At 48.7% G+C, this 27,494-nt stretch overlaps 1 protein-coding gene across 5 annotated transcripts in view; it reads right to left on the bottom strand.

The window, feature by feature from the left end:
* Window positions 1–26,100, bottom strand: part of NRP2 (neuropilin 2) — a 119,061-nt gene extending 92,961 nt beyond the window's left edge. For all 5 annotated transcript variants that reach the window (XM_068968306.1, XM_068968307.1, XM_068968308.1 and 2 more), the window contains exons 1-2: window positions 25,781–26,100; window positions 11,374–11,551 (exon numbers count right to left, since the gene is read on the bottom strand). In XM_068968306.1, coding sequence (XP_068824407.1) covers window positions 11,374–11,551; window positions 25,781–25,853 — 251 coding nt within the window. In that variant the 5' untranslated portion in view covers window positions 25,854–26,100. The remainder of the gene's footprint in view (window positions 1–11,373; window positions 11,552–25,780) is intronic.
* Between the last annotated feature and the right edge of the window lie 1,394 nt (window positions 26,101–27,494).

Raw genomic sequence — 27,494 nt, 5'->3', positions numbered from 1 at the left:
GCAGCGTCTCTCCCCTGACCCTCTGGCCTAGCACCCCTCTCTCCACTGACCAACTCCCAGCAAGCACATTCCTCAGGCCCCAAGGCCACAAATCTGCTCTGTTCCTGGAGACTGGCTTGGATAGGACTTGTTTGTTTATGTAAGGAAGGATTTTCGAGGCAACCAGTGCCAGTGTGAAGTTTAAGGTTTTGGGGCAGGCTGTTTTCAGCATGACTGTTGAGTGTTTCTGTTTGCGTCTATAAAATCCTCATCCTCTGCCATCAGCTTAAAAGACCCCATGCTGGCATTGTGTAATAATACCAGAGTAGAAAGTAGGTAAGAGTTGCCCACAGTTCGTCTCCATTCACCAGCAGACTGGGGCTTGGATAGGAAGGTGAACCCCTTCCAATCCCAAGGGCCAGAGACTTCCTGAATTATTCAAGCTGGCCTGGCTCAACTACACATGCTTCAGCTTGCCTCATCTCATAAATGGGTATAGGGATGATGTCTCTGTGCCTCTCAGGGCTGACAGGTAGGGGCAGAAGGTTACTGGAACCCTCTGCGAGGAAACCAGAGTGCACCATTCCTGGGCCTGGTGTGCAGGCAGCATCCCTGAACTTGGCCGGGTGAATGGTTCCCTCTGGGATGGGTGCTCACTCACCCTGGCTCCCAGAGGGTCTAATTGTGAGAGTGAATCATAACCTTTCCATCTGTCCGAAAAATGGGAGCCTGCTGGGAACGAGGTGTGCTAAGCTCCAGGGAATCTGTCATCATCAAAAAAATCTTTTATGTTTTTCCCAGGGATCAAGGGAGTTCTCAAAGGTTTTTCTGTCTTCCTTTGCTGGCTTCCAGCCTCCATAACAAAACTCAGAAAATACAAAACTTGCCTGAAAAATGTGCCATGCGGAAATCCAAGCAGGGGACAGTTTGAGGAGGAGGTGTGGCCGGGCAGGTGTGAGAGTGCTGTCTTTGCATTTCATTTACTCGGAGCTTCAGGTTACAGAGCTCAGAGCTTCTTCCTGGCTCCAGGGGCAAACTCGTCACTACTGTGCAAAAAGCACTGGGGTGTGGACATGAGGGACCTGCACTAATGTCCAGGCAGGAAGGGACAGCTGCCACGCCGGGTGGAGATTCTGAATAGAGCGTTCGGTGGCCAGTCAGCTGGGACCACTTCCGCCTCTCAAACCACCACTGGGTAACAGCTTTCTTCGACAACTGTGTTCTGAAGGCCCCGTGGCTGCTGGAGCAAAAGCAGGCCTGTCCACTCAGGGCACATTACAGCGCTTGCCTCACCGCATCACAGAAGCACATCCCTCTATCCTGAAAGAATCAGCTGCCATTTGTGGGGGAGTAGAAGCTATGAAGTTCAGAATAACGGGTGCTCTTGGCTGAAGACTCAGTAAGACCGGGAAGAAATATGGCTAGAAAGGACACCAGCTTCTACAAGAAAGGGAACCAGATTGCAGGAAGTCTTCTCACAGGATGGGAACAGTGTGAGTCAGACCTTGAAGGACCTTTATCCCACTGTCAGAGCAGGCTGTTTGCCGTGTGCATGGAGCAGTTGGCTGGCTGGTGAGACGGCCATCACATTGCAGTGGCTGGTGGGACCCTCACATCGTGGGAGGCAGCATCAGTGTCAGGGATGAGCTGTGGGGGCCACACAAGCATAAGGGCCTTTATGGGCAGTAGGGCAATGGAGATGCCCAGAAGAAGAGTCAGTACCCCAACAGCAGCCTGCCCTGAGGCTAGGGCTAAATCCTCTATCTGCCTGGACCTCGCTTTCCTAGCAGATAAGACCAAAAAAAATAATAATAATACTTTCCTACCCTCCTGCCGCTCTCAAAGGGATGACGCACAGATAAATCACTTTGAACTTTTAGATGAAAGGTGCTCTATAAACCCGAGGTCTCATCAACTGTAATTGTTACGGTAATTATTTTAATGATAATAATGATGATAATGGGTGGAAGGGGAGGGGTGGGACGAAACCTCCTACCTTGAGACAATGGAACTCCACCCCCCTACCGTTAAAACCCACATCACGGATTCCTCCTGCTTCTAGTTTTCAACCCTCTCTTTCAAACTGCCAATTCCTGGGCTGAAATATTATTTACTCCTTTCCTTTCCAATAAAACAATTATTTGTTCCACCGTTTTCCCTCTCACTCACTCTCTGGTGTGTCTGGCTTCGCCCTGACAGCTCAGCCATGGACTGTTTACATGTCTCGCTCACCCTCCAAGACTCCGGTTCAGCTCCATTGACACTAAAGGCAGGAGAATTCTCTCTGTGTGAGGAATCAATTACTTCCGCTGACACTCTATTACTAGCCCTCACATCTTCCGATTCCAGATGAAGAGTGAGGTGTGGGGGAATGGCAGGGAATTTGAAGAGGATGGGGCGGGGCTGGAGGGGACAGGGGAGGAGGTGGATGACAAGGAAGCAGAAGGAAACAATTGACTGAGAGTCAGGCCTCTCAGCTTGTATTTAAAGACACAGAAAGAGCACTCTCTCTCCTTGACTGCCCTGTCGGCATTCGGAGGTGAGCAGATGGCAGGAAGAGGCAAAGAAAAGGTATAAGAGAGAAAAAAAGAAAAAAAAATCCGTGTCCAGGATATCCTAGGAAATCAGAGAGGCCCCAAGTACCTAAGCCTTGGGAAAGCAGATGAGAGCTCTGGGCACAAGGACACAGGTATCCTAAGGCAGCTAAAGCAGGCTTCAAATCCCAGCCCTACCCTTACTATCTGTGTGATCTCTCTGGGCCTCAGTAACGCCATCTGTTAAATGGGAATAACAGCAGTCCCAGCCCCAGAGGGCTGTTATGAGAGTAAAATATGGCAAGTTCTTGGTGTAGTAGCACCAGGGACCTGTCGAGAGCTCAATATATATTTGCTGTTATTGTCCAACTGACAATCCCTTCATACTACCTATAAACAAAATGGAGTCCCTAATGGGGCAGAGCTAACAAATTTATAGAGATTGCTGAGACGCTTGGCTACAAAGCCGGGGGAAAAAGCATACAAAAATCATGTGAATTTTCCTTTACCGTGTTAGAGTTTTTTGCTGCCCTTCTAAACCTAAGCCTAGCTCACACTTTTCCTTTCTTCTTCTTTGTCAAGTTTTATTTTGAACCAGCTTACATTTTCAGGGATTTTCTTTCTAGGAAAAAAAAAATTTTTATTATGTAAATGAAATACAACCATCTACTCTGCAATCAACTGAGATGAGTTGTGAGGCATAGGTCTTATAATGAAGGACGATTATGGAAGCTCTTTTCTAGAAGGAAAGACAAGGGCAGCTAATATATACATATTTTTTCCTGGATGATTTATCCAGGCAGAAGTAGAAGAATGGAATTACATTATTTGCTGAGTTTCTCTTAATCCAAAGGTTTCAATCGCCCTGCCATGAAAAAGGACAAAACAAAGAGAATACATTTTTTTCTAAAGGATTCATGACTACCAGAGAACATATGAATCCCCTTTTACAAAATTCTAATTTCTCTGCTTGGTCTATTTCCTTCTCCTCTTTATCCCCTCCACACCCAGAGTTCCCACTGAATTTCTTAAGACAGACTCTCACCCAGTGTAATCAGATGGGAGAATTACACAGAGTTACATGGGATGAGATCCTGGCCCTCTGGGACCTCTGGAGTTCAGAGAATGTGCCAGGGTTGAGAGGCAGAACAAGTGGGATTGTGTACTAGAAAATCTCAAGTGATTTTCTCAATCAGAAGATAAAAACGCATTGTTAGGAAGGACATCCACAGTGAAGCTTGCATTTTGAGAGCTGCGATTGCAACATCGCATATTTAAAAACAAACTGCCAAAAATAACTGCTGTCCCAACTGCTCTTTAACCTTGGTAGGCAGAGGAGAACAATCTGCGGTGTGTTTTCCCACTTCTTCAGCAACCTCAGTTGCTGGGTGGAGTCGTTGGTCAAGGTTGGTGAGTGCGGGGTCGGCTGCCAGCTGAGCTCCAGTCAGCAGACTGCTCCTGTTTATGGCACCACGTACCTAGAGGGGGATCTGTTTCTGTCATTAGCAGGGTGGTTGCAGTACAGACAAGTATTGCTGCTCATGGGCTCCTTGGGGGAATCAGAATATTTCTGAGGTTGGGCAGGCAGTAAATCTGTAAGAATGTCATGAGTAATCAACCTGAGGGGCTCTCCTGAGTATAAGACACCCTGTTCAACCACAGAGAACCCACTCTCTGCTTGGATTTCCAGAGGCTCAGGCAGAAACCAGCTGAAGCCACACTTCTAACTGGGCATTGGGCCCTTGTGCCCTCTATTCACAGGAAAGAGAAGTGTGTTCAGAGGGAGTCTTGTGTAGGAGTACTCTGATGCACGGAGCTTAATCCAGAGTGTTACCTGGACTTCCCCAGGCCAAATCTCACTTTCAGGCATTAAATTGGGGTCAAGGGTCCCTGGATAGAGGATATGAGACTGTAGAAGCTCTAACCCGGGAGAGTGGGATAGCAGAGAGTTCCCATCATCTCTGTCTTTCCTGACCTCAACCCCTCTCTAAGATACTGGAAGTCGTGTGGCCAGGAAATAAAATTAAGTAGCACTACCCAGGAATCTCTTCACTGGGAAGGGGGTTTGTATCAACAAGGGACAAAGATGGCCTTTCATTACTGTGGTTCCCTTCTTGTCTGGGACATGATGCTCTCTGCCCGGGCCACTGGCCATACCCATGCCCCTCCTTTGCCTGCTTAACTTCTTCAGGATCAGTATAGCCATCACCTCCTCCAAGCAGCCTTCCCTGATCTCCTCAGCCAACTGGATCCCAGGGCTCATATCATGCCCCCAATCAGAATGCATGGTGTTGGTGAAGACAATAAAGCATGAGAATAAACAGTTCAGGCTGCAAAAAAGCAGGGTGTTCTGACTTCAAATCCCTTCTCTGCCACTTTCAAAGAGTGCGACCTTGGGCCAGCTGCTTACTTCTTTGAGCCCAAGTTTCTTCATTTGTCAAATGGGAAGAGTAACAATGGCTTCACTGGTTTTTGTGGCCATAAAGGGTAGAGACAAGATACATGTGGTCCATGCCCTTGGAGAACTTACATGCTCAGAACACAGGATGACCACACATGAACAAAACGCAAGCAGATCAAGGCACTATGCACGATTAGGGAGTTCTGAGCAGGAGGCCCTAGAAGAGCTGGAGGAATCTCAGACTCTTAGCGGGAGGGGAGGGTACAGGAGGGATTGCTGGAGGGGAGAGGGAGGTGAGCCTCTGCCTTCACAGGGTCTGCGGAAGTAAGCTGGATGTGGTTGTATGTGGAGGATGCTAATTGAGTGCATGTAATTGTTGGCTAGGTGGGGTGGGGCCAGATAACTGAAGTCTGGTATGTTCCCTCTGTTTTCTGTAGTCAACTTGTCAACCTAGGAGAACGCTCTCTTTCTAACACAGCATCCCCTATTTTGGGGAAAACAGACACATCTAAGATTTAGAGGGCTCCTCTGGCCACAGATAAACACAAGAACACTTTGTTTACCCAGCACACTTAGCTAGAGGCCAAATATCCCCAAACCTCAAATATCCAGTATGGGGACAGAGGATGGTTTCAAAAGAAAAGATGGTGAGCAGCTCAACTACTGCTGAGGACCCCATGCATTGGTGCTCTTGCACTTTGTCCCCAGGAGAGCACCCCAGTCCTTTCCCAGCTACGAGTGAGGCTGACTAAGGCAAGCTAGAATGCTGGCCCCCAGGACTAAAGAGGTCCCAGTGGACACCAAAACCTCTCAAGGCAAAATCCTACCTAAAATAAAAGGGTGAAAACAGATCAGAGGAGCGCACTTAGAAGCACTATGACAGCAAGCGTATAGATAGCAAAAATGTCACACACGTCCCCAAAGTACACAGATGCTGACATGGTCGATAAAGTATTGTATATCGACATAAACAGGAGACCGAAATCTTGCAAAGCAGTCATCACTGACACAGTTTTGCAGATGAAGACACTAAGGCCTGGGAAGTGTAAAAGGTCAACAAAAACTCATATATAAGTCTATCTGATCTAAATATGACATTACCCAGCCTCTGTTGCAATAAGTCAAGTTTAGAATTAAAAGCCTGAGTCATTGAGAAAAAGTTAACTCACCTTATTATTTGTTCTGTTTCAGAAGACAAGGAAGTGTGGCACATGACATAGAATGTTTTTAATCAGAGATCTTTCTAAAGAGGAACGTTTGGAGCTTTAAAGCAGGATGTTTTAGAATGTGGAAATTTCAGTGTGGCATGGTAGAGGAGATCTCTTTTGCTGAGCACACACATACAATTATTAGTGTAGGTTTGCGTCTGGGTTTTTCAGCCTAAGTATTCTCTCAAGTCTTCCTAGTGGTTTTTGTACTTTCTGAAGCGTGTTTTTCAAGACATCATCTGGAAATAACCAGTTCTTAAAAGGACCTGGGGCTTCCCTGGTGGCTCAGATGGTAAAGAATCCGCCTGCAATGGGGGAGACCTGGGTTTGATCCCTGGGTTGGGAAGATCCCCTGGGGGAGGCATGGGAACCCACTCCAGCATTCTTGCCTGAAGAATCCCCATGGACAGAGGAGCCTGGCAGGGTACAGTCCATAGGGTCATAAAGAGTTGAACACGACTGAGTGACTAAGCACAGCATAAAGGGACCTAGACTCTTGGTTCTGGCTTCATTTGGGCCTCCACCAGGCCTGTGCGAGTGCTCATGAATAAGCTTTGTATCATACACAGGTGGGGGTTTTCAAGAATACATCTATTTCAGATCTCAGAAAGGGAAAGAATATGCAAGTTTGCGTGCATGTGTTTCTAAAGCCCGAACATCCAGCTACTTGGCCGATGACTCAAGTGAAAGGCACTAGCAGGACGTTCTTCCCCACCACAGGGAATGAAGCGGCTTCGCCTTGTTTGCTCAGTCAGCCCTGAGTCCTGCCTTTCCGTCTGTCAGCCACCCTGACCTGGCGGGGCCACAGGGGTTTCTGGTTTCTGGTTGTAGTGGGTAACCAGGCCTCAGAACGGCCTATGGGTGCTGGGGGCTTGGATTCCTGAGGATGGCCAGAGGGAGGAGGTGGGGAGCTCACTGCAGACGGCGGCCTTGGATTGCACTGACTCAGGCAAAACCGGGGCTGGTGAGTGAAAGTTTCCAAGCAGACGGCAAGTTTAAATGGAACAAAATTAGCAAGTGACGGTTAGGGGAAAAGGTCTGCCTGTCTGGGGTTTATTCACCAACGGCCTCCACCTTTAGGTTGTGGATTTCAAGGGATAGAGAGCCAAATGCTTAGGGGCCAGTGACCAGGCTAATCCTCTCATAGCAGGGCCCACTCCCAGGTCACGGGCCATCTTTGCAGTTAATCCTGCACAAAGGAAGACAGGGAAAACAGAAGAGGGCGGGCATGTGACCCCTGCCCTTTTTCTATAGGAAGGCTGTTTTTTTTGTTTTTTTCTGATGTCCTTGCTCACTTTCAGGTTTTGCAGGGGTATGAAGAGATGGCTGGATGGCATCACGGCCTCGATGGACGTGAGTCTGAGTGAACTCCGGGAGATGGTGATGGACAGGGAGGTCTGGCGTGCTGCGATTCATGGGGTCGCAGAGTCGGACACGACTGAGCGACTGAACTGAAATGAACTGATTGCTGCTCTATGCTCTTCTCAGAAGATCTCTGGGAAGTTTTCTCTTGGTGAGTATTCACCCTAAGAACCCTGATATTCATTGGAAGGACTGATGCTGAAGCTGAAGCTCCAATACTTTGGCTACCTGATGTGAAGAGCCAACTCACTGGAAAAGACCCTGATGCTACGAAAGATTGAACGTGGGAGGAGGAGGGGGTGACAGAGGATGAGATGGTTGAATGGCATCACTGACTTGATGGACATGAGTTTGAGCAAACTCAGGGAGATAGTGAAGGGCAGGGAAGCCTGGCATGCTGCAGCCCATGGGGTCGCAAAGAGTCAGACATAACTGAGCAACTGAACAACAACAACAAAAGGATCTTGAGAACCAAATCCAGTTAGAAAGCAGGGGAGGCAGTGAGAGAGATAAGCACCAGATGAAGCAGCAAGACCCCAACAGAGTCTTGCTGACACTTTGGCACTGGGGCAAAGAGACTCTAGAAAGATCTTTTTCTGAGCTCCGTGAACTTTTTGGCTCAAGCAGGAAGCAAGGAGTGGAGGAGTGGGGAGAAGAACAGGAAGCTACTTGGTATGGATGATAAGCACCAGAAGCTTCAGAATAACCTGTAACTTGCCTGCTTCCCCTACTCCAGCTCCAGTCAGAGACACCATCTTGGATCCTCTGCCACCAGTGGCTTCAGAGACCTTGTGCTCGCCCTATCCCTGGGGCTGAGTCCTGAGGGGAAATGGTACCCCACAGCCCCAGACAGGGCAGGAGCATGTTTCCCTGGCTTTCCGTGCTTCCAACGTGTTTTAAGTCATGCTCACCAGCTCCTGAGTTTTCCCTTCAAAAATCTGGTTTCTCTCTCTGCCACTATGAATATATATGAGATGACCTCGCTGCAATTTCCCTGGGAGATTTGCTGGCATAAGCATAACAGATTTTGGCCCTCATCTGAGAGAGGTGCTTAGTCAAATTTCTCTGAGCTCAGACCCAAGCTCTGAGTACAGCATGCTTCAGTTTGTGCCAACCTTCTGGATCCCAGCCAGAGGCACTGGAAGCTTTATACCTTAGAAAGAAGCTCTTCTAACAGAAATTTTTGGTAACATTCACTGGCAGGGAATTGGCAGCCCTGAGACGCTGTGCAAATATACACAGGCTGTGCATTTAACTTGGACAAAGAGGAACCAGTAAGTTCCCCGGTGTCATCCACTGAGTCAAGAGTGGATCTGGGATTAGAACTCCATCTTATGACTCTTTATCACATGAGGCGTCCATCTGGGAAACCCTCCGGTTTTCAACAAAGACTATCTCTTGTTAGGAAAGAACTGTTATGAAGGTGCAAAGACGTCCTAGGATGATAACAATGACACTGACTCACTGACTCTCCCAATCGAGCTCTGGTTATAGAGAAGCCTTGTCTCCTCCACAAGGAAGTGAGGGCCCAGACTGAGGCCTGTCCTTGGTATACCTCCTGTTAGCTGTGTCTTCTGTCAGTTCATCAGTATTCACAGTGCCTTGGTCACAAGGAATGCTCAGACTACTTATTAATCATAAGGGGCCACTGAAAACTCATCAGAGCCATGGCAAGTTCTAGGCACTCATTTAGAGCAAGACACGATCGTCGTCGGTGGGCTTCCCTGGGGGCTCAGTGGTAAAGAATTCACTTGCAATGCAGGTTCAATCCCTGGGTCAGGAAGATCCCCTGGAGAAGGAAATGGTAAGCCACCTCCAGTATTTGTGCCAGGATAACCCCAAGAACAAAGGAGCCTGGTGGGCTTACAGTCCATGGGGTTGCAAAGAGTCAGACATGATTTAGCAGCTTAACAACAACAAATGATTGTTGGCACATTCTGTCCTACAGAGAAAACTCTCATTTTTGTTTCAGTGAAGAAAGACTTTAAGGTGGAGCCCACTAGACAAAACAAAGAGCATTCACACTCTTTCACATTAGAATACAATGTTGCTCCCTACCTCACTTTAACTAATAGGGACCTTGATGTTAACATAGCAATTCTTTTTTTTTTTTTTGCCTTTTTTCTTGAAATCATCCAAGATTTTTATTCTATATATGATTTTTATTATAGGCATATATACTGAAAAGGGAATACCACTCTGAATGGGGTTTTATATATTTTTACCTGATAGGAAACTAGAGGGATTACTGCTATAAAATTTATAGAAAATGTAGACTGGTTCACAGTCAGTAGGAATTTATATGTGGGTATAACTAGGAAGTTCCCAATGCAGTAAAATATTTTATGTTTCAATAGTTGATGGAAAGTAGAACATCTTATTATGTAAGCTTCTGTAGCTACACATATCCACAGAAAAAAAGATAGTGCTAAGTTGTGTCTGACTCTTGCGATCCCATGAACTGTAGCCCACCAGGCTCCCCTGTCGATGGGATCCTCCAGGCGAGAACACTGGAGTGGGTTGCCATTTCCTTCCTGTGACCAAGGCAATAAAGAGATAGAGATTACAAAACTTAGAAACTTTGTGAAAATAAATTCCCTTTGATGAATTTGCTGTATGACTCAGGGAACTGAAACCGGGGCTCAGTAATAACTAGAGGGGTGGGTTGAGGAGGGAGGTAGGAGGGAGGTTCAAGTGGGAGGGGACATGGGTAAACCTACAGCTGATTCATGCGGGTGTTTGGTAGGAACTAACACAATACTGTAAAGCAGTTATCCTTCAATTAAAAAAAAAAAAAAGAAAGAAATTCCCTTTGATGCTCACATGGAAAGGCTAGATGGGAAAAGTGACGGATTCCCTAGAAGAGGCTAGGAAGATGGCATTTCTAAACCACTCACAGACGTCACTGTCTGCTTGCTGTCTCCTAAAATCACACACTTTTAAAATGGTAGAACCAAGGCTGTGAGCCCAGCTGAGTGGGTGCCGGGGGTGACTTAATTTCTCAGGGCTTTGGTTTTCTAATCTGCAAAATGGAAGTCATAATGATAATGATACCAACTTCTCAGGGCCCTTGTGAGAACTGAATGGATTGATAGTTACAAAGAAATTAGAAGAGTGTTTGTCAAATGAATCCAGAACACCAGCTTCTAACCTGAATAGCACAAATTCTGAGGATCAAGGTGCATCTCAGGCCTACCAGTATAGGTTCAGATTTTTAACTCTCTTTCTATAAGGACCAGCTGCTGCTTCATAAAACAACGGCCTGACTCTCCATGACTGGATGCAGAGGCAGTCTGCACTTGAGGATCTGGCTACTGTTTTATTAAGGAAGCTGCTGGGGTTCCTTCACGTGGGAACAACAGTAGAAACAGAGAGATCTCCGGGGGGATGCAGAAGACGTGGGTTCAATCCCTGGGGCGGGAAGATCCCCTGGAGAAGGAAATGGCAACCTATTCCTGTATTCTTGCCCGGGAAATCCCATGAACAGAGGAGCCTGGTGGGCCTTGCAAAGAGTCAGACACGACGGAGCGCACACTCAGTGTGTGCTGAGGGGAAAGTCACTCCTAAGGTCAAGAGCTGGCATGAGGTAGTCCACCCCCTGCTCCCACGTGGAATTCTCCTCCTCTGCAAGCCTCTGACTTTAGGGTGTATTCTTTATACTCTTCACTCAATAAGTCTCCTGCCTCCATTCTATGGGGTCAACTAGGCTTTGATTTCCCCTGAAAGAAAGAAACCTCTTAAGGTTCCTTTCTGGGGCCAGGATATACCACTGTTCTGCAGGTCCTGGGGCCAGGGGGTGCTGCCATGAGGTGGCGGGTATGGCAGGAACCTGGGGAGGGCGATGGGAGGGTGTGTCTCATGGAGGTACGGGGCACAGGGCGGCGCTTACTTGCAGTCGTGCTTCTCAATTTCGAAGTGAGGGTTGAAGTTGAGGACAATCTTCTGGTTGGGTTCGGGGGCGTAAACAATCCACTCGCAGTTCTGGTGGGATGGATAATCCTGGGGGTAACCTGGGGAGGTGATGTAGCCAGCGTCTTTGGAATTCAAACGACCTCCACAGGGTTGGTCTGGAAGAGAAGGCAGACAAGAACTTCAAACACATTATAGTCTGTTTTGTTCCTCTCCTTGTTTCTCTTCTCTACCAGTGGCTGATTAACACTGCTTTACAGACCTTTTATGGCAGTCCAAAAGACTAACCTACTTACTCATTCAGTGGAAGAGATTATTTCAGCTCATTCTCCCCCCAGCTCACCCAGCCACACACACATACAACACACACACTCTCTCCAATATGAAAATATTCCAGAAGTCATAAATATTTCCAATTACATGGGCTGATATTAAAAAAAAATCTGTAAACTTAACACAACTCCCTTCCTGTTCCTGTCTCTCCTGCTTGGCTCATCTTCTTCTCCTTCAAACCTTGCATCTCTATCTTTATCTCATAAATCCTTTATGTAATTTGATGGTGTCTCCTAGCCCAGCCCAGCCCAGCCCAGCAGCCAGAAGTAAAGACTCCGGGAACCGACAATAGTGGTTTTGTGGTGCCGACCCACAAGCAAGCCTGGTAACAATTACTTGTGATACGGAGGAAGCATATTCAGTTTTGGGCCAGAATAGGCCCTGGAGGGTGATTTCAGCATTTTTTTTTTTTTTAAAGCCAAACCCCCAAACACTTAATTCCACATGCACCACAAATTTGATTTATTATTTCATTACACACCGAGTGGAAAAATCTGCGTTAGGGAATCCACTGGCTCTGATCTCAGTTTTGACAAAGGTGCTTTGTGCTGAGTGGACGCCTGTGTTTTCTCTGAGCTTTCTATCCACTGTCCTTCCTGCCTGGTCACCACCAGCAGAGTGTGCTGCTGCTTTGTCCAGGGGTGACCAGCCATTGGAGAGGCAGCTGCAGGGGAGTAACTGCCAACCTCCCCCTGCCAGCAGTGCCCGGCTGGAGGTAAACAGCTTTGTGGGGGCCAGGAGGGAAGCGGGCAATCTTCAAAGGCAGAAAAGGTGGGTGGTGACATTTGATGCATCTTATATTTGGGAGTGAAGTTCTGTCATCCCCAGGAGGGGTTCTTGGGAAATGAGAAAGAGGGGTGCTTAATCCCACAGTAGAACAGAAGACTGGAAGGCACAAGAGACCTAGAAATATTCAGAAGCCTCTCGGAGACCTTCCTAAGATGTGTGTCTCTCTTAGCATCAATCACGATTTAATATCGCCATCTGCATGGAGCAGCACGGGCCCGTCAATTATGCATTCCGGCTCAGCAGCTACCCGACAGGATGGGGGCTTTCTCCTGTGTTCCCTCTTTGAGGAAAGGGTCATGCATTTTTTAACTCTACAGGTGCACTCTCCTCTTCCCCGTGTCGGTTGGTATTACTGTCTTCCAGACCTCTGCTTTAGATTACCAGCCTGACAGGCTTTAAATGCATAAAAGATGGGCATGCCGCACAATGGTGGTTGGGACACACAAATCCACGCAAGTAGCCTTTTAGGCATCGCGCCTCAAGCTCAAACTGTGCCGCAGTCGAGCTGCCCAGAATCTAATGGATTCAGGTTCCATTTCCTACCGGGTGGAAAACAAAAGCAGGCCATTTCCTCTGGTTAGCAGAGACCACATCATCCTCTAACTAATGACCCCACGCCCTCCCCAGGCCAGCAGGACAATGGGCCCAGCCTTCCCGCCCAGACGGAGACGAGGCCAGTGGTGGAGCTGGGAGCCACTCGTCCCCCCTGCAGCCAATCTTGCAGGCTTTCCAGGGGTCCACACCACTCAGCCATGCTGGGCACCCAGCATCTCCCAACAAGGTCAAACTGTGGCCCGCTGGTCTTTGCTCATGGGTGGGAAATAGGGCTGAAAGTGGCCCTCTGAGGAAGTGGAGCTGTCCGGATTTAGATCACCAGCTGCCTGGACTAAACTGGCAGGAGAGGAAATTTTCTACTGGGTGCAGCTCCTCTGCCAGCTGCTGTGCTGAAACTACAGCCCTGCTCCTGGCTCACCCCAAACCACACCTTTTAACGCAGAACTCATCACAGGGCATCTGAGCTGAGCTCTTGTTTGGGCATCCAAACTCCCTCCCTCCTTTCAGCATCCCTTCCCTGTTCCCTCCCCTCCCATTACTCCTGAAAGAGGAATTTTTCTTCCTCAACTCCCTGCCTCCCAAGTTTAAGCTTTTAGTACTAAGACAAGGCACACATAATCAGCAATAAAGACAGGAAACTTCTTCATAAGAAGGTTTCGTTTCTCACTCACATCAGGAGTAATCATTTCTCACTTTAAAAAAAATTAAGCTATATATATCCCATAGTGGACAGTCTACATTTTCTGCTATTAAAACTCACTTAACCAGAGGATATAGGAGTAACTCATTTCTTTTGTCCTTTCTTTATCTGAAGAACACCAAGGCATTTATTAAAATATTTAAGAACTCATTAAAACATCTGCTTTGCTTGCATGGAGTTAACCTTTTCAATATCCAAACATTTATAAACTCACATTCTTGTTTGGATGGCACTCAGAAACACACGCACATACACATAGATATTGAACACACATCCGGGACACATAATTATTAGAAATTCACACTTCAGTCCTATACACACATTCACACCCTCTCATAAAATATCACACATCATTTGCACAGACATATATCCACCAAGATAAATACTAGAATCTCCGTCTCTATTTTTCTTGGAGAGATCTGAATTCTTGAAATCTATCATCAGTAAAAACTGTAAAGAAAACACACTTAATCCTTCTCCACCTCCTCTTGATAACTGATCTTTCATTTCCAGGTTTGGGGACCCTTCTGAAATACAGAAGGGTCTGTCTGAAATACAAACACGCCTCCAAGAGAAATGAGCTAGACTTTCTTCCGAAGAGCTGCACCACCCAGGGCTCAGGAGGTCTGTGTCACGTGCCAAAAGGAACAGCATAAATGTTCTCTATGTGTTTCAGAGGAGTCCAGCCCAGCCAAGAGGGAGTTGAACTCAAGGGCAAACGCCTTTAGGCCAATCTCCACACAGAGAGGCGAGGTTGACCCCATTGAATTTTAGCTACTTGCCTGTCTGGCAAGTTGACAAGTGAGTTCTTTCTGTATTTGGTGAATACCTTACACCTGGGGCAAATTCATTCCCAAAGAGAAGCAGGCGAACCCAAGCCTGGACCGTTCAGAGCAGGTTTTCTCCTACATCTGAGAGGGAAGTCTAAGGGATGGGCCAGGTCAGGTCAGATAAAGACCTCGGAGGTCTTTGGATCATGGATGAAAGGATTCAAGTGACACCTCTAGACATGATTAAAATCAAGGGACTACTAGGTTATAAAGTCACAAAGCTTTGATTTACCCCCATAATGAATACTTAGGTGTTTTAATTTGACATATAAAAGGTCAGATTATTTCTGACCTTCGTATCTTTCTGTTTCCTTGTTTGTTTTTCTCATGCACTTTTGTTTGAGGCTTGCCAGGTGGCACTAGTGGTAAAAAACCCACCTGTCAATGCAGGAGACATAAGAGATGAGGGGTTCGATCCCTGGGCTGGGAAGATCCCCTGGAGGAGAGCATGGTAACCCACTCCAGTATTCTTGTCTGGAGAATTCCAGGGACAGAGGTGCCTGGCAGGCTCCTCCAGTCCACAGGGTCGCAAAGAGTCAGACACGACTGAAGAGACTTGTTTGCTGGTGAGCTAAGTACCATCTGATGCTGTCTACGGGTACCTGTTTCTGGATCAGGTAAAGGGACTCTGGAACCATCCACTTACAATTCTATGGCACTCTGCCAGTTTGAAAAGGAACTCACCCTCCTATAGGACCCAATTTAAGACAAAGCACTGATTCCTTAGTAATACAATTTTTAGGAAGTATTTATTAAAAAGAAGTAGCAGATCTTTAAAAAAAATCTGGTCTGCCTCCTAAGGAAATTCAGCTGGAGTTGCTTTTAAAGGAACACTGTATGGCCAGAACTGGAAAATAATCGGATTACGGTGGTTTACTTCACGATGGCCAGGTGACACCAGCTACAAACCTCGGGCTGTTCTGCACAGAACAATCAGATCACTCGGTGTAACTGAACTGAAGGTAAAAGTCCTTATCAAAAACAGGGAACTTAGGCTGGCTGGATACGGGACTGGAGCATCAGGTTGTTGTCAAAGGTGGGCCTGGGGTAAGGGGACCAGACTACCAGGAGGGGGCGGGGCTGGCATTAGCAAAAGAGGGGATGCAAGCACCTGGATTCTTAACTCCCTGTAACCTTCCTGTGTCTCAGTTTCCTAAACTGTAATTCCATGAGTGGTTGGAATTAAGTGTGTCGTTTTCAAAGTTCTTTTTGGAAGTGTTTGTTTTACCCTCGATCAAAACTGGACCCAGAACTCCAAAGCGCAAAGCCACTAAAAGTGCAGCTCTTCTTGGGTGTGGGCACAGAGGGTAGCAGAATCAGTGCAGTATGCCTGCCTTGAAGCCCCTCCCCGCCTTTCTGACGGAGCTTCTCCCTAAGGACTTCAGGGCTTTCTGGAACTGGGTTTGAAACCCATTAGATCTCAGTTCCCTTGTTACTTTCAAATGCCACAGAAAAGAGGACAAGTACAAGGATTAGAAGACCCTCTATATATACCTGAGGGCACTTGATGGAGAAAAACAGTCTAATTTCATCCCCAAATAACACATTCACAGCACAGTCTCATCCTATGACCATAGCATTGTTTTCATTTATTAGTAGGAAAGAAAAGAAGAAGCCCTTTCTACGACTTCAAAAGAGAGAAGGCTGTCACTTTGTTAACTAGTCAGGAGCCTTGTATGCAAGTATGATCTCGCCACTGGAAAGCTGTGTGACCTTGGGTAGTTAGTAAACCATTCTGAGCCTTTATTTTCCCATCTATAATGAGGGGAGTGGTGCTACAGGTCAGTTCCAGTTCTAAATTTCATAGCCTGTATAACTATGGAAGGGGAAAATCCTATAACCCACAGATGAAACTCTAATTAAAAAGATTCTCTACCCTCCTAGACAACAAGGTATTTATGCAAGGTGTTGATTTTATTTCATCTGCTTGGTAAGCCTGAAACAAACCTCTAGGATTCGTCAGTGAATGCATCTGTCTTGCATTATGGAGAGTTTAAATGTCTCTTTCAATCACATTAGCTCTACTGACGTGAGTTTCTTTTCTTAACTGAGTCTGTGGCTGTATATTTATAAATATAAGGCATACACAGTTCTGTGTGTGAGCTTCTCAACAATGATGCATGAAAAGAAAACAGAGGAGGAGTTTTTACCAATCTCTCACACAGATCTTCTAAGTCCTGTGCTCAGGGTTTGAACCAAATTTTGCTCACTAACCTTGAATAAGCTTCTTTTAAAGTGATCTCTGTGGGCTGAGGCTGGATTTTGTTTTATTCAAAGCGACTTCAGCCTGTCACAAGACAGTCTCATAAAAATCTGTATCTTGGCTTAAGCTTGGAAGAAATGAGCCAATCCATCAGCCCAGGAATGCGGCTGTTTGACCACTTCCTAAGGCAACTGGGAAGGGATGCAATCTATTCAATTTATGGGGCTGGGTGGCAGTGAGTGATCCACTCCTGAAGGCACAGCAAATGAAAATTCTTGTGAACTTCTGCAATGAGAAAGTTCAAAATCTGAATAAAAGAACTGTCTGGCAGGGCAGGAAGGAGGGAACGGGAGAGTGGGAAAGGAAGGCAGCACTTGAGCATGGAAGAAGGAGTGAGGAATGAGGCAAACTTCCTCTTCTGAAATACCTCTGATGAATTCACCAAGGACAGAACTGGAAATTGGGTCTGGAAACAGGGCCTTTGGAACGTCTTTCCTCAATCTGGATGCTAAAAATGAACCTTCATTTAATCGTTAAAATGTAAGTTTGATGTGATTACCTCCCCTGACCTCGAATCATGCCACCTGTGGTAACCTTGTTATTTGTCATCTTATATCATAAACAAATGCAATTCCAATAGGGCAGCCAATATAATATCATTAGTTGATATTTATGTCCACTCTTTCCCAGCCCTCATTGCAAATGCGATTTTGATGCCATTGATGAGAGATCTGGGATTACAATTCCTGACCATTTCAACAGACATTTGGGGAAGGAAATAGAAGAAGAATAATTTTAGGGTCTCTCCAAAAGGTAATATGATTGTTTTCATTAATTTTGATTAACAGAAGGCTTCTGTTGAAACATTCATGGCTCCCCATTGGTTAGTAAATGAAATCCAAACCCCTTGGCCCAGCAATTTGGACCTTGCATTTGGCCCAAGCTATTATTTCCAAACTTATTTGCAACTATTTGCTTCCATACTGTCTAAATGGCCATTTCTTAGTGTTCCCCAAACACTCAGTGTTCTTTCTCTGCTCCCTTTTGCCCTTCCCCTCCTATGCTTTTCCCAGCTCTAAACCCATCTAAACTCCCGATCCAGGCTCACATGCCACCTCCACCCTCCCTGATCTCCCAGGAGTAACCTCTTCCAACTTCTGAGGCTGAAGCTCTTTAGCATCTTCTAAAGTGTGAGAGAATCTTATCCATGCTGCTGGACCACCTGCTCATCTTTGGCAAACCTTACGGCATCAAACCCAGAGTCTTTGCCAAAGATCACACTCAATGAGGCTTGATGAATTAATGAGTTAATAATTGACTAGGTAACATCAGGTGGTTCAGTGGTAAAGAATCCACTTGCCAATGCAGGAGATGTGGGTTCAGTCCCTGGGTCAGGAAGATTCCCTGGAGAAGGAAATGACAACTCAATCCAGTATTCTTGCCTAGAAAATCCCATGGACAGAGGAGTCTGGCAGGCTACAGTCCATGGGGAAGCAAAGAGTCAGACACGACTGACCACCCATGCACGCTGCATCAGCAGGGTAATACCCTAAGTATCAGTAGGTATTACAAATTCTAAGAAAGCCTTATCACAAAGTATTCTGCATGTCCAGCCTCCACCCTTCCTTCCCAACTCACAGCTGCTATTAAATGCAAATATTTTTTATTGGTGAACCAGAAGTAGGACTTGTCTGGCATAATAATACCTAGTCATAGATCAAGGCAGAGCTAGTGTGAACCCATAGGACACAGTAACCTCAGATAATGATGACGAAGTTCAAAGGAAATTACGCTTTAATTCTAATAATGGTAAAATTAATTTTATCTGAGGGCTTTCTTACCCCCTCATTCCATCCTGCCATCCTCCCAAGGGGAAGTTCTAGATACTTGTTTTCAGTAGCACCAAGAAGCTTCAAAGTCCTACTTTATCCCTAAACTCTTGCTGGGTTTCAGTTCACTCCTTTCTACCCATCCTCCCCCATCAGCTCCCTTCCCCTGGCCCCCAATATGCCTTTTAGGCACATCTGTTTTATTTTTCCCCTTTATCAAAATAAATTATTTTTGCCGCTTGGTCCAGTCATTTGCAATTCCCTTTATCTTCTTCACTGAAAGACTGGCCAGAAGCCAGATCCCTGGCTATCACAGGATCTTGAGAGGCGGTGAATAGGGTATCACTGGCTATGTGCATTAGACTGGCCAGCAGCCCCATCCAAGGCATGCTTTCCTTTTGTTATTCCCACCCCGATCCCTTTTTTTTTTTTTTTTTTTCTGGGTTAGATCATGACTCTTTTATGAAGACCCAGAGGGAAATGGGATTATTAAGGGTCTTGCTGGGTAAAAGCTATTTTGTCTTTACGACGACTTTTTTGAGTTCAGCTGCTGAGGGGCCTTTCGGCCAGAGTAGAAGTTATTACACATTTGGGGAGCCCCTTCCATGCGGTGGTTCTTGCTGAGCACACTTTCAGGGATGAAGGATGGAAGAGGAGGAAAGGAGAGGAGAGAGATTTAAAAAATCAGTAGAGCTGAGAACTCTGAAAGTAGAAAACCAAGGCGAAAAAAAAAGTATAAAGAACTGATGTAAATCTAAGATGAGAATCCAGCAGAGAACATGCACCTCTGAAGAACAGAGTGCCGAGAGATTAATCTGACGCTTATAAAACCAGACAAAGGTCTAGTGGGGTAAGAGCTGAGAATAAGTAATTATTTACTGATTTTTTAAAAAAAGAACAAACTCATAAAAGTAACATAAACTTACCGCAAGGGTGTTAGTGTGCTTTCTGTCTTTCTATGATCACTAGATACTATTAACCCTACTGAAGCTGTTTTGAAGATTAAATGACTTCCGAACAGGCAGCTTAATATGTACTCAACAGTACTCTATGTAATCTGAAATAGCCCAACACCCTAGAAATCAGTCAGCTATTAGGATCAAACACGCTTACAGATAGAGACACTGAGGGAGAGAGAAATTAGGGATTCAGGATCACTGAGCCATCAGGTGACTGACAGGTCTGGCTCTAACGCTTCAGAAGCTAGGACGTCTGATGAAGGCCTCCCCGAACCTTTCAGTGACAAACTTATTCAATAGCATTTAGAGACAGACAAATGTTTTGCCTGTTTGAAAACTCCTTTTTCTCCCCCAGTGCCAGGAATCTGTGTGTGAACAATGAGAGATGTGTTTGAGGCTGGGGTGTGAGTGGGCTGGAGGCACTTAACACCTTCTTCACTCCCAACACACAGGCATTCTGTTCCTTGTCATCCTGGCCCTCTTTCCTGCTTCCTGGAAACCAGGGTGTGTGTTTGGGGGGGAGGGTGTGGCGGGGGTGTGAGTAGATCACTCAAGTCTGAAAGTATGTGTCACAATATCAGAGGTTTTTTTTTTTTTTTTCCCCTAGCAGTTTCCATTTCTCTCCTGTCTCCTCAACCCCAGTCTTCTCCATCCTAAATGCCATGGTTGTTATTGTTCTACTGGAGAGGAGCAGCATTTTCAGAGATGGGGGATTTATTTTTATAGCACAGCTGGTCTGCCAAAGGTCACATAATTTGGCAATGTTCCCAGTGGTTAAAAATTAATTTCTCCTTATTAATACAACCAAGGTCCCATAGGATCAGAGCTCAGCCTTATCTAAACTTGACAGCTTCCTAAACCTTTAGAAGATGCTCTCTCCTGGAGGGCCAGCCACACTACAAGGCCACTGTGTCCTGGAATCCAACCCTACTGATTCCTATTAGGTAATGAGCCCATTAAGCCCTTCAATCGTTTCTCATAAAGGCAGCTAAAGCTTTGGAAAAGGCTGTAGGTTCTCCAGGACAAACGTTCACGATACCTTCCAGGAATGAGTTAATTAAAAAAAAAAAAAAGTTAATGCCTTACTTGGAAGGAATCATACAAAAACTTTTAGGGATCAAACACAAGTATGACACACAAGGAGAGTGTCTCAAAGATTATCCAGTGGCAAGTGATGGTCAGATGATAAAATACCTCAAATATGTTAATGATACTATAAACTACTGCCCAGACATCACTTTTCAAGTCTTTTCTCGTCAGTGCAAGAAATTAAAAAGGTATTATGCTTCTGCTCCATTTTTGAAAAAAAGAAAGTCTTGTCTCTACTTTCCTAAAGTCTTTCCCAACAGGACTTTTGGGGAGTATATTCTGAAAACCCTTTACCAATGAACCTGGTTCTGACTTCTGTCAGCTCAGAAGTGTCTCACACTTGGGTTCTCTTGACTGCTTTAATAAGCATTGAGGGAAATGACGAACACCAGGCAGGATCCTCAGGGCCATGCAGCCCCTAGTGTCTCTCCCAACTGACCCCCCACGGGCCTCTCCTCAGCTGTCATTCGCTTTCATGCTTCATTGCTTATGAATTGGCATTTGAACTCCTAGTCTCCTCTACACTGTGAAGGCAGGAACTGGCCTTTCAGGTGCAGAACGTGATCTATCCAGTAGGAGATGCGAGCCATTTGGTAGACAGCAGGAGTCCCGTCTGGATAGCCCAGGGTTCTAGTCACTGCAGCCTTCCAACATTTCATTTTGCCAATTGGGTGCTCTGTGGCTTAATCTGAGGTCTCCTCAGCATGATATAAAAGCCCAGACCTGCGGGGCTGCCTGGGCAGTCACGATTAATTGTACCAGGCACAACTTGGACAAGAAGGGGCTTGCCCTGGAACCCGCGTGGGGATCGTTTCTCTTTCCACTGTTTTGCACTGTTTTCCACAGTTTTGCACTCTGCTGGCAACTAGCACTAGCTTCACTACCTCCAGTGGCTGTTTATGGGGTAAAGTGGAGTTGTGATTCACTGAAAGCCAGCAAGAGCCTAGTCCCTCAAAGTCTAGAGCAGGCCGTCTGTGCCAAATCCAAGAGTTTATAGTTCGACTTGCAAATGTTTATGCCTGCCCACAGTCATCCGGCAACGTAAGGAGACAGCAGAAGACAAAAATGAATTCCCTCTTCAGACTCCTCTCCTCCGGAGCCGAGACCGTGGTTGCCTCTTTCAGGATTTCTGTCTCCCACAGTCAATTTACACCTCTTATCTGATCATGCTCTCCAGACGGAAGGCTGAATGGACCCCTTCTGCCAGGGACCATGGCAGTGGTGTTAAAACTCAACCACAGATCAAAGCTCTCCAGGCAAGGGGCTGGTAGGGGTAGGAGGCGGGGGTAAGCGTGAGGTTTTTTTTTGAGGGGGGCGATTGATGGTTACAGGGTCCGGGTTCTTTTGGCCCCAAGCGGTGAGACCCGTGGGCTGGGAAACGTCAGAGCTGGGAGTTACCATCATCTGAAGGAGCCCATTGTCAGGGCTTGATGATTTCCTGAGCAAAACCCAGTTCCCCGCAGACCACGAGATTAAGTCTAGCAAAGGGGAGTTTCGTGGCCAGGCGCTGACCGTGAATGGCCAGCGCCAGGGGGCTCTCCTCGCTGTCTGAAACCGAAAGGAGGGGAGGTGGTGGGAGGGAGGCGAGCGGTGAGCACCGGCCAATCAACCCGAGCTCGGATCTCCTTCCTCTTCCAGAGAAATTCGGCCGGAGCCGCAGAAGCGGTGACACGGTGGGGCTGGATCCCCTAAGCTTGGCTGGGAAAGCTGATTACCATCTCCATAACCCCATGGTCCCCGGAGGGGCATGCGGTTCCTTCCACCAGCCCCGACCCCGGCAGCCCTGGACCTCAGCTCGGCAGATGCCCCCCACCCAGCCGCCGGGACTTTAGCTCCGCGGATGCCCCCCACCCTCGCTGGGCGCCCGGGTGGGACCTGGTGGGAAAAACGGCGGTGCGCTAGCTCCAGGCGGAGGGCGGGGGCAGCCAGTTAATCACAGCTCGCCTCGCCTCCATTAACTTCTGTTGATATTAAAACGAAATCAATCAGTGAAAATGGAGCCTTGGCCGTGAATATTTCTTTTTCTCCAGTGGAAAAGCAAAGAGCGAGGCGGCGGCGGAGGGGAGGCGGAACTCGCCGGCGACTGCAGAGGAATCTCCCAGGCCGAAGACCGCAGCGGAGACTTAACTTTCTGGCAATGGGCAGTGCTGAGGAAATGCCGCAGGCTTCTCCCTGGGGGTGTCCTTAGTGTGGAGGAGGAGGGGACAAAGCTAGAGGAGTTGGAGGCGGCCCACTTAACCGGGCTGGAGCTTGGGTTTTGCTTTCTCTGGGAATATTTTTGCCTAATAGAATGTTTATGGATCGCTCGGCTCTGTTTCTGCTGCGTAGCCCAAACAAATCGATGCGGCGTTAGAGACAGCGCGGGTGGGGGTGGGGAGGGCCGGCCGGGGGGCCCCCACGTCCCCACCACGTGGAATGCCCGCGCGCCGCGTGCTCTTCACCTGTTCGCGCGCACTGGCGGGCGCCCGGCGCGCAGCGCTACTAAAGTTGTGCGCATTCCCGCGGCTCAAACTGCCTCCCTTCTGCCTCCAACCTCAGGTCCCAATCCCACCCCGGCTTTCCTCCACCAGCTCCGCCAGCGCTCGGGCCCCCAACCCCTCTGAGCCGGCTTTCCTGGGGCGGCGCGGGAACTGCAGCGCAGAGTGGAGTGCAGGAGGGGGCGCTCCCCGCAGGGCCTTCGGAGCGTCCCCCGAATCCCCGAGCAGGGGTAGGAGGGCAGCGGCGCTGTGATTCGGCAAGGCGGCCGGCGTGGCGAGGACTGGGGCAGCCTAGTGCGCGACGCCCACTCAGCTCCCAGCCGCCAGCCAGGGCGAGAAGCCACGCGGCGTGGCCAAGAGATTATTTGCTCAATGGCTCCCTCGCTTGCTCCTTCCGCCCTTCCCCCCCACCCCACCCCAACCCAACTCGTCGGAGTGGGTTTCAACCGTCGCTGCAGGCTGGGCCCGGCCCCCTCTCGGCCGGCGCGCACCGGGTGAGTCAGAGGTCTAGCTCGGCCTCGCCCTTTGCTACTCGCTGCCAGCGCCCCCGGTGCCAGTCGGCTATTCCGACCAAAAGCCCTAGCAGCCCGCGGTTCGCGATCGCCTTTTCCGGGGGCTGGAGAGTATCCACCCCGGGCGGGTCCCAGCTCCGCGTCCCGTAGGGAGGTCCCACCCTGGGTCCGAGGCTGCCTGAGGCCTCAGAGAGGGTGACCGGCCCGCGCTCCCGCCTCGGGGCTTCTCTAGAAGTGACGCAGCGCGGCCCGGGGCTGGGGTGGGAGGGGGCTCTGCGGAGAGCGCGGGAGGCAGGTGGCAGAGCCGGAGTGGGTTTGAGCGGGTGTCGCGCACACACGTACACACTCCGCGCAGCGCTCGGGGACAGATGTGAGAACATCTGGGGTACGAGATGGCCCCTGAGTCTTTACGACCCCTCCCACTCCGCACAGCACACAGAACCTGAAGTTGTGTGTGTGTGTGTGCGCGCGTGTCGATGTGTACGCCAGTGTGCGCGCACTCGCGCACACGGGCCTACAGGAGTCCGTGCCTGAATACATAATATACCGTGGGCATCCTCGCCGCGCGCGCACGCGGACACACACACACACACACACACAGCGAATCACACAAACATCCATAATTTATGCCGCTTTCAGGTCTGTGGGAGGTAATTTAATTTCGCCTCAAGCTGGGAATTTAGAATTAAGAGAACAGGGAACTGGAAGCCACAGGAAATTTCCCCAAGTGGGACCTGCACCCATCTCTTTCATACGATTTGCAGCTGCTCTGAAGACCAGTTATGGAAGAGAAAAAAGCAGCAAACGTGTGTGTCTGGAGAGTAAGGGCGTTCACGTCTTTCTTTCCCTCAAATAAACACCCAGGCTTCAAGTGGGGCGCGTGCCTGTGTTGGCGAGTGAGAATCAGAGTCCCCAGCTCCCGCAGGATCCACTAACCCGCTGTGATGGGAAGACCCGGGAGGCTGCCAGGGGTTTGCGCTACCGCTGCGGTGGCAGCCTTAGACGTGCCTCCGGGTAAGGGCACTCCAGGAAGCGTTTTTTTCCTCTCTCTTTTCTCCATTTTCTCCAGGGATGCTTTCCCCACTCTCAGTCACCTGTAGCAGCTTTTAAGAGTTTTGTCAGATTCCAGAGACTCTTGTCAGAGGGGAGAGAGGCTCAGCCCGGAGAGAGTGGTGTGGGGAAGCAAGACCGTGCCCCACTAGATTTTCTGGAACCAGAGAGCCCTTCTCTGAAAGAGCAGTGCCCCTGGCCAGCCTCCATTCCCCCCACCCGCCAAATACTTGCCCCAGACCATTCTGGGCCTTGCAGTGCTTATCTCTGCAGTCTGTCCACACACCCTTTTTGGCAGTGGTTGAGAACAAATTCTACCCAAAAGTTTCTAACCACTTCACAAGAGTGAGAGACCTCTGAGGGCCACGCAGTTTGTTTTATCTAATACTAGTTTTAAAAAGAACATATGGTTTACTTCCCCCAGAAAATATATGGAGGCAGGAAAGAGAACTGGGTGACCAACCGCCTCCGTTGGCAGCAGCGCCCAGCCCGGAGCCGAGCCACGAGACAACTTGCTCCATCAGCCTGAGCCCAGTGATTCGGAGGCTCATCCACACATTCTGCAAAGAAGCCACAGCATTGGAAAACCCAAACTAGATTCTTGTTATTTCCCAAGCCCTTCAGTTAACATTGCTCAATGTAGCTAAGTGGAGGGAATGCAAATGATTTATATTTCGCTGGCTAGGTTGAAGAAACTCATGGGAGATGTGTTCTGCTTCAAGACAGGGGAAAAAAATTCCCCAAAACTGTAATGCAAAGGCTTTGTAGTATTTTTAAACCTTTGATTCAGTCCATATGTGACATCTGAACACCGCCAAATTCTGTGTATGTTTCAAAACACACACATAGTCACATACTCCTAGCAGGAAAGAAAAGTTGGGTTTTAGCAGCGGTGGTGGTATAGGGAGGGCCGACTGGGATCTCTCTCTGAATTATTCAGTATTGAGCGATCCTCCTTCTCTTGCCATTGCGTGTGGCCCCCTGCGTTAGCAGTTGTTTTTAAAGGTAAAGGCACGCTGAAATGAATTTAAAAAAAAAAAAAAAACTTTCGGGGGGCTTACCTGCTTGGCCTCTCACTTCATGTCCTGAAAAGTAGAGAGCTAGGAAAATCCAGGTGAGAGGAAACATATCCATGTTGGAGAAGGTTTTCTCCAGAGCTGTTTTTATAGATTTCTTGTTTAATGGTAAGTCTTTGTGTTTTTCGCTCCCTTGTGTTCTTCCTTAGTGTCCTCTGCAAAGGTTCCTACCGGTCAGTGTTTCCCTTCTGAGTCCTGGCGGCCTGTCGTCACCTTTCTTCTTGCTGGGTCCCCACCTCACCAGAGGAGGGTAGCTCCTGAAATCAGCAAAGAGGGAGCAAGCCGGGAAGAGAGGATGGATTTCCTCTCTTAAAAACAAAACGCATCTATGTCCTCTCCAGTTCCTCAAAGTATCATTTCCTTTATCCTACAACATCCCGAGTATTTCCCGTTAGCCAAGCGTAAAAAAAAAAAAAAAAGAATAAAAATACAAGCCAAGACTTGCCTTGGGCATCACACGGCCCCCAGGCAGCTGTGTGATCTCAGAGGCGTACACTGACATACATCCCTCGGCACTGGGGACCGGCACGCGGGCGGAGGCACAGACCGCCGGACGGCCCGAGCGCGAGGCGGCCGCCCAAGCTCTTGCCCTCGCCGGGTTCCCCTAGCGGGAGCCTCCCCTAACGGCTACACCCGCTTGGCCAGCCTCGCGAGGGGAGTCTGAGGAAGGAAGCTGCTGCTGCTGCGGCTGCGGCTGCTGTGGCTGCTGGTGGTGCGGCGGCGGCGGCGGCGGCGGCGGCTGGGATCGCCTGGGAGTGAGCGAGCCCCTCTCCGAGTTCGCCCGCGCCCGCCCTCACCTCCACCTCGCCCAGCGCCCGGCAGAGTGTCTGCGCGTCTGAGGATGTGCTGGGGGCGGCTGCGGGCTGGTGCCTAGCTCGCGTTCTCTGCTTCCCCTCCGGCTCCCCCCGCTGCCTTTTCAGGCCGAGCAGCATGTGGATGTCAGAGCCGCGGCAGAGCTATCCGATTACGCGCCGGCTCAGGGCCCGCCCCTTCTGTGTTCCTGATTAAAGAGGCAGCCGCGGAGACGCGCGGCGCAGAGGCGAGTGCCGCGGCACCCAGCTCGGGCGGGGCGGCGGCGGTTTTCCCCCGGCAGCGGCCGGATCAAAGTTAAGGCAGCTCCCCCCTCAAGCCACCCATCTCCCCCCAGCACCTCCCGCCACCCTGGCACCTCCGCGGCCGGGTTTCGCCAGGCCGCCCGTGCGTAATGCCCTGCAGAAGGAGCGCCCCCGGGCACCTCCCGGGCGCGCTGCCCCTGGCCACTTGGCCCCCGTTCGAGGGAGACTCCGCGGGAAACGGAGGAAATTCTTGTCCCCCCGCCCCCGATTCCCCGACTCCGGTGCCACACACGTAGAGCCCAGCACAATGCCACGCGCAATGGCGTTACAAGAGGAGTTGGGTGGCGTACGGTGTTTGGAGCAGGGAACCCGGCAGCAGCTCAGCCATGCGTTCGCGCCGGCAGCAGTGCGTGGCGGCGACACACACGCTCAGCCCTGGCTGAATAAAACCCCAAACACTCCTTGCGTTTACTACTCAGATCCTTTGTTGTGTCCCAAACATACTCCTTTCTTCTTTGCGTGAGGGTTTAGTTTTTCCTGCGTCCCTAACTTGTAACTATCAGAAGAGGAAAGACGTTCTTCAAAGCAATTTTTCAGGTAATTAAATTGGATTCCGCCAACCTTCCAAAAATGTCCAGGTAGGA

The sequence above is a fragment of the Capricornis sumatraensis genome, chromosome 3 (assembly GCF_032405125.1).
Source record: "Capricornis sumatraensis isolate serow.1 chromosome 3, serow.2, whole genome shotgun sequence".
NCBI classification, from domain to species: Eukaryota; Metazoa; Chordata; class Mammalia; order Artiodactyla; family Bovidae; genus Capricornis; species Capricornis sumatraensis.
This window is presented reverse-complemented; position numbering and strand designations above follow the sequence as displayed.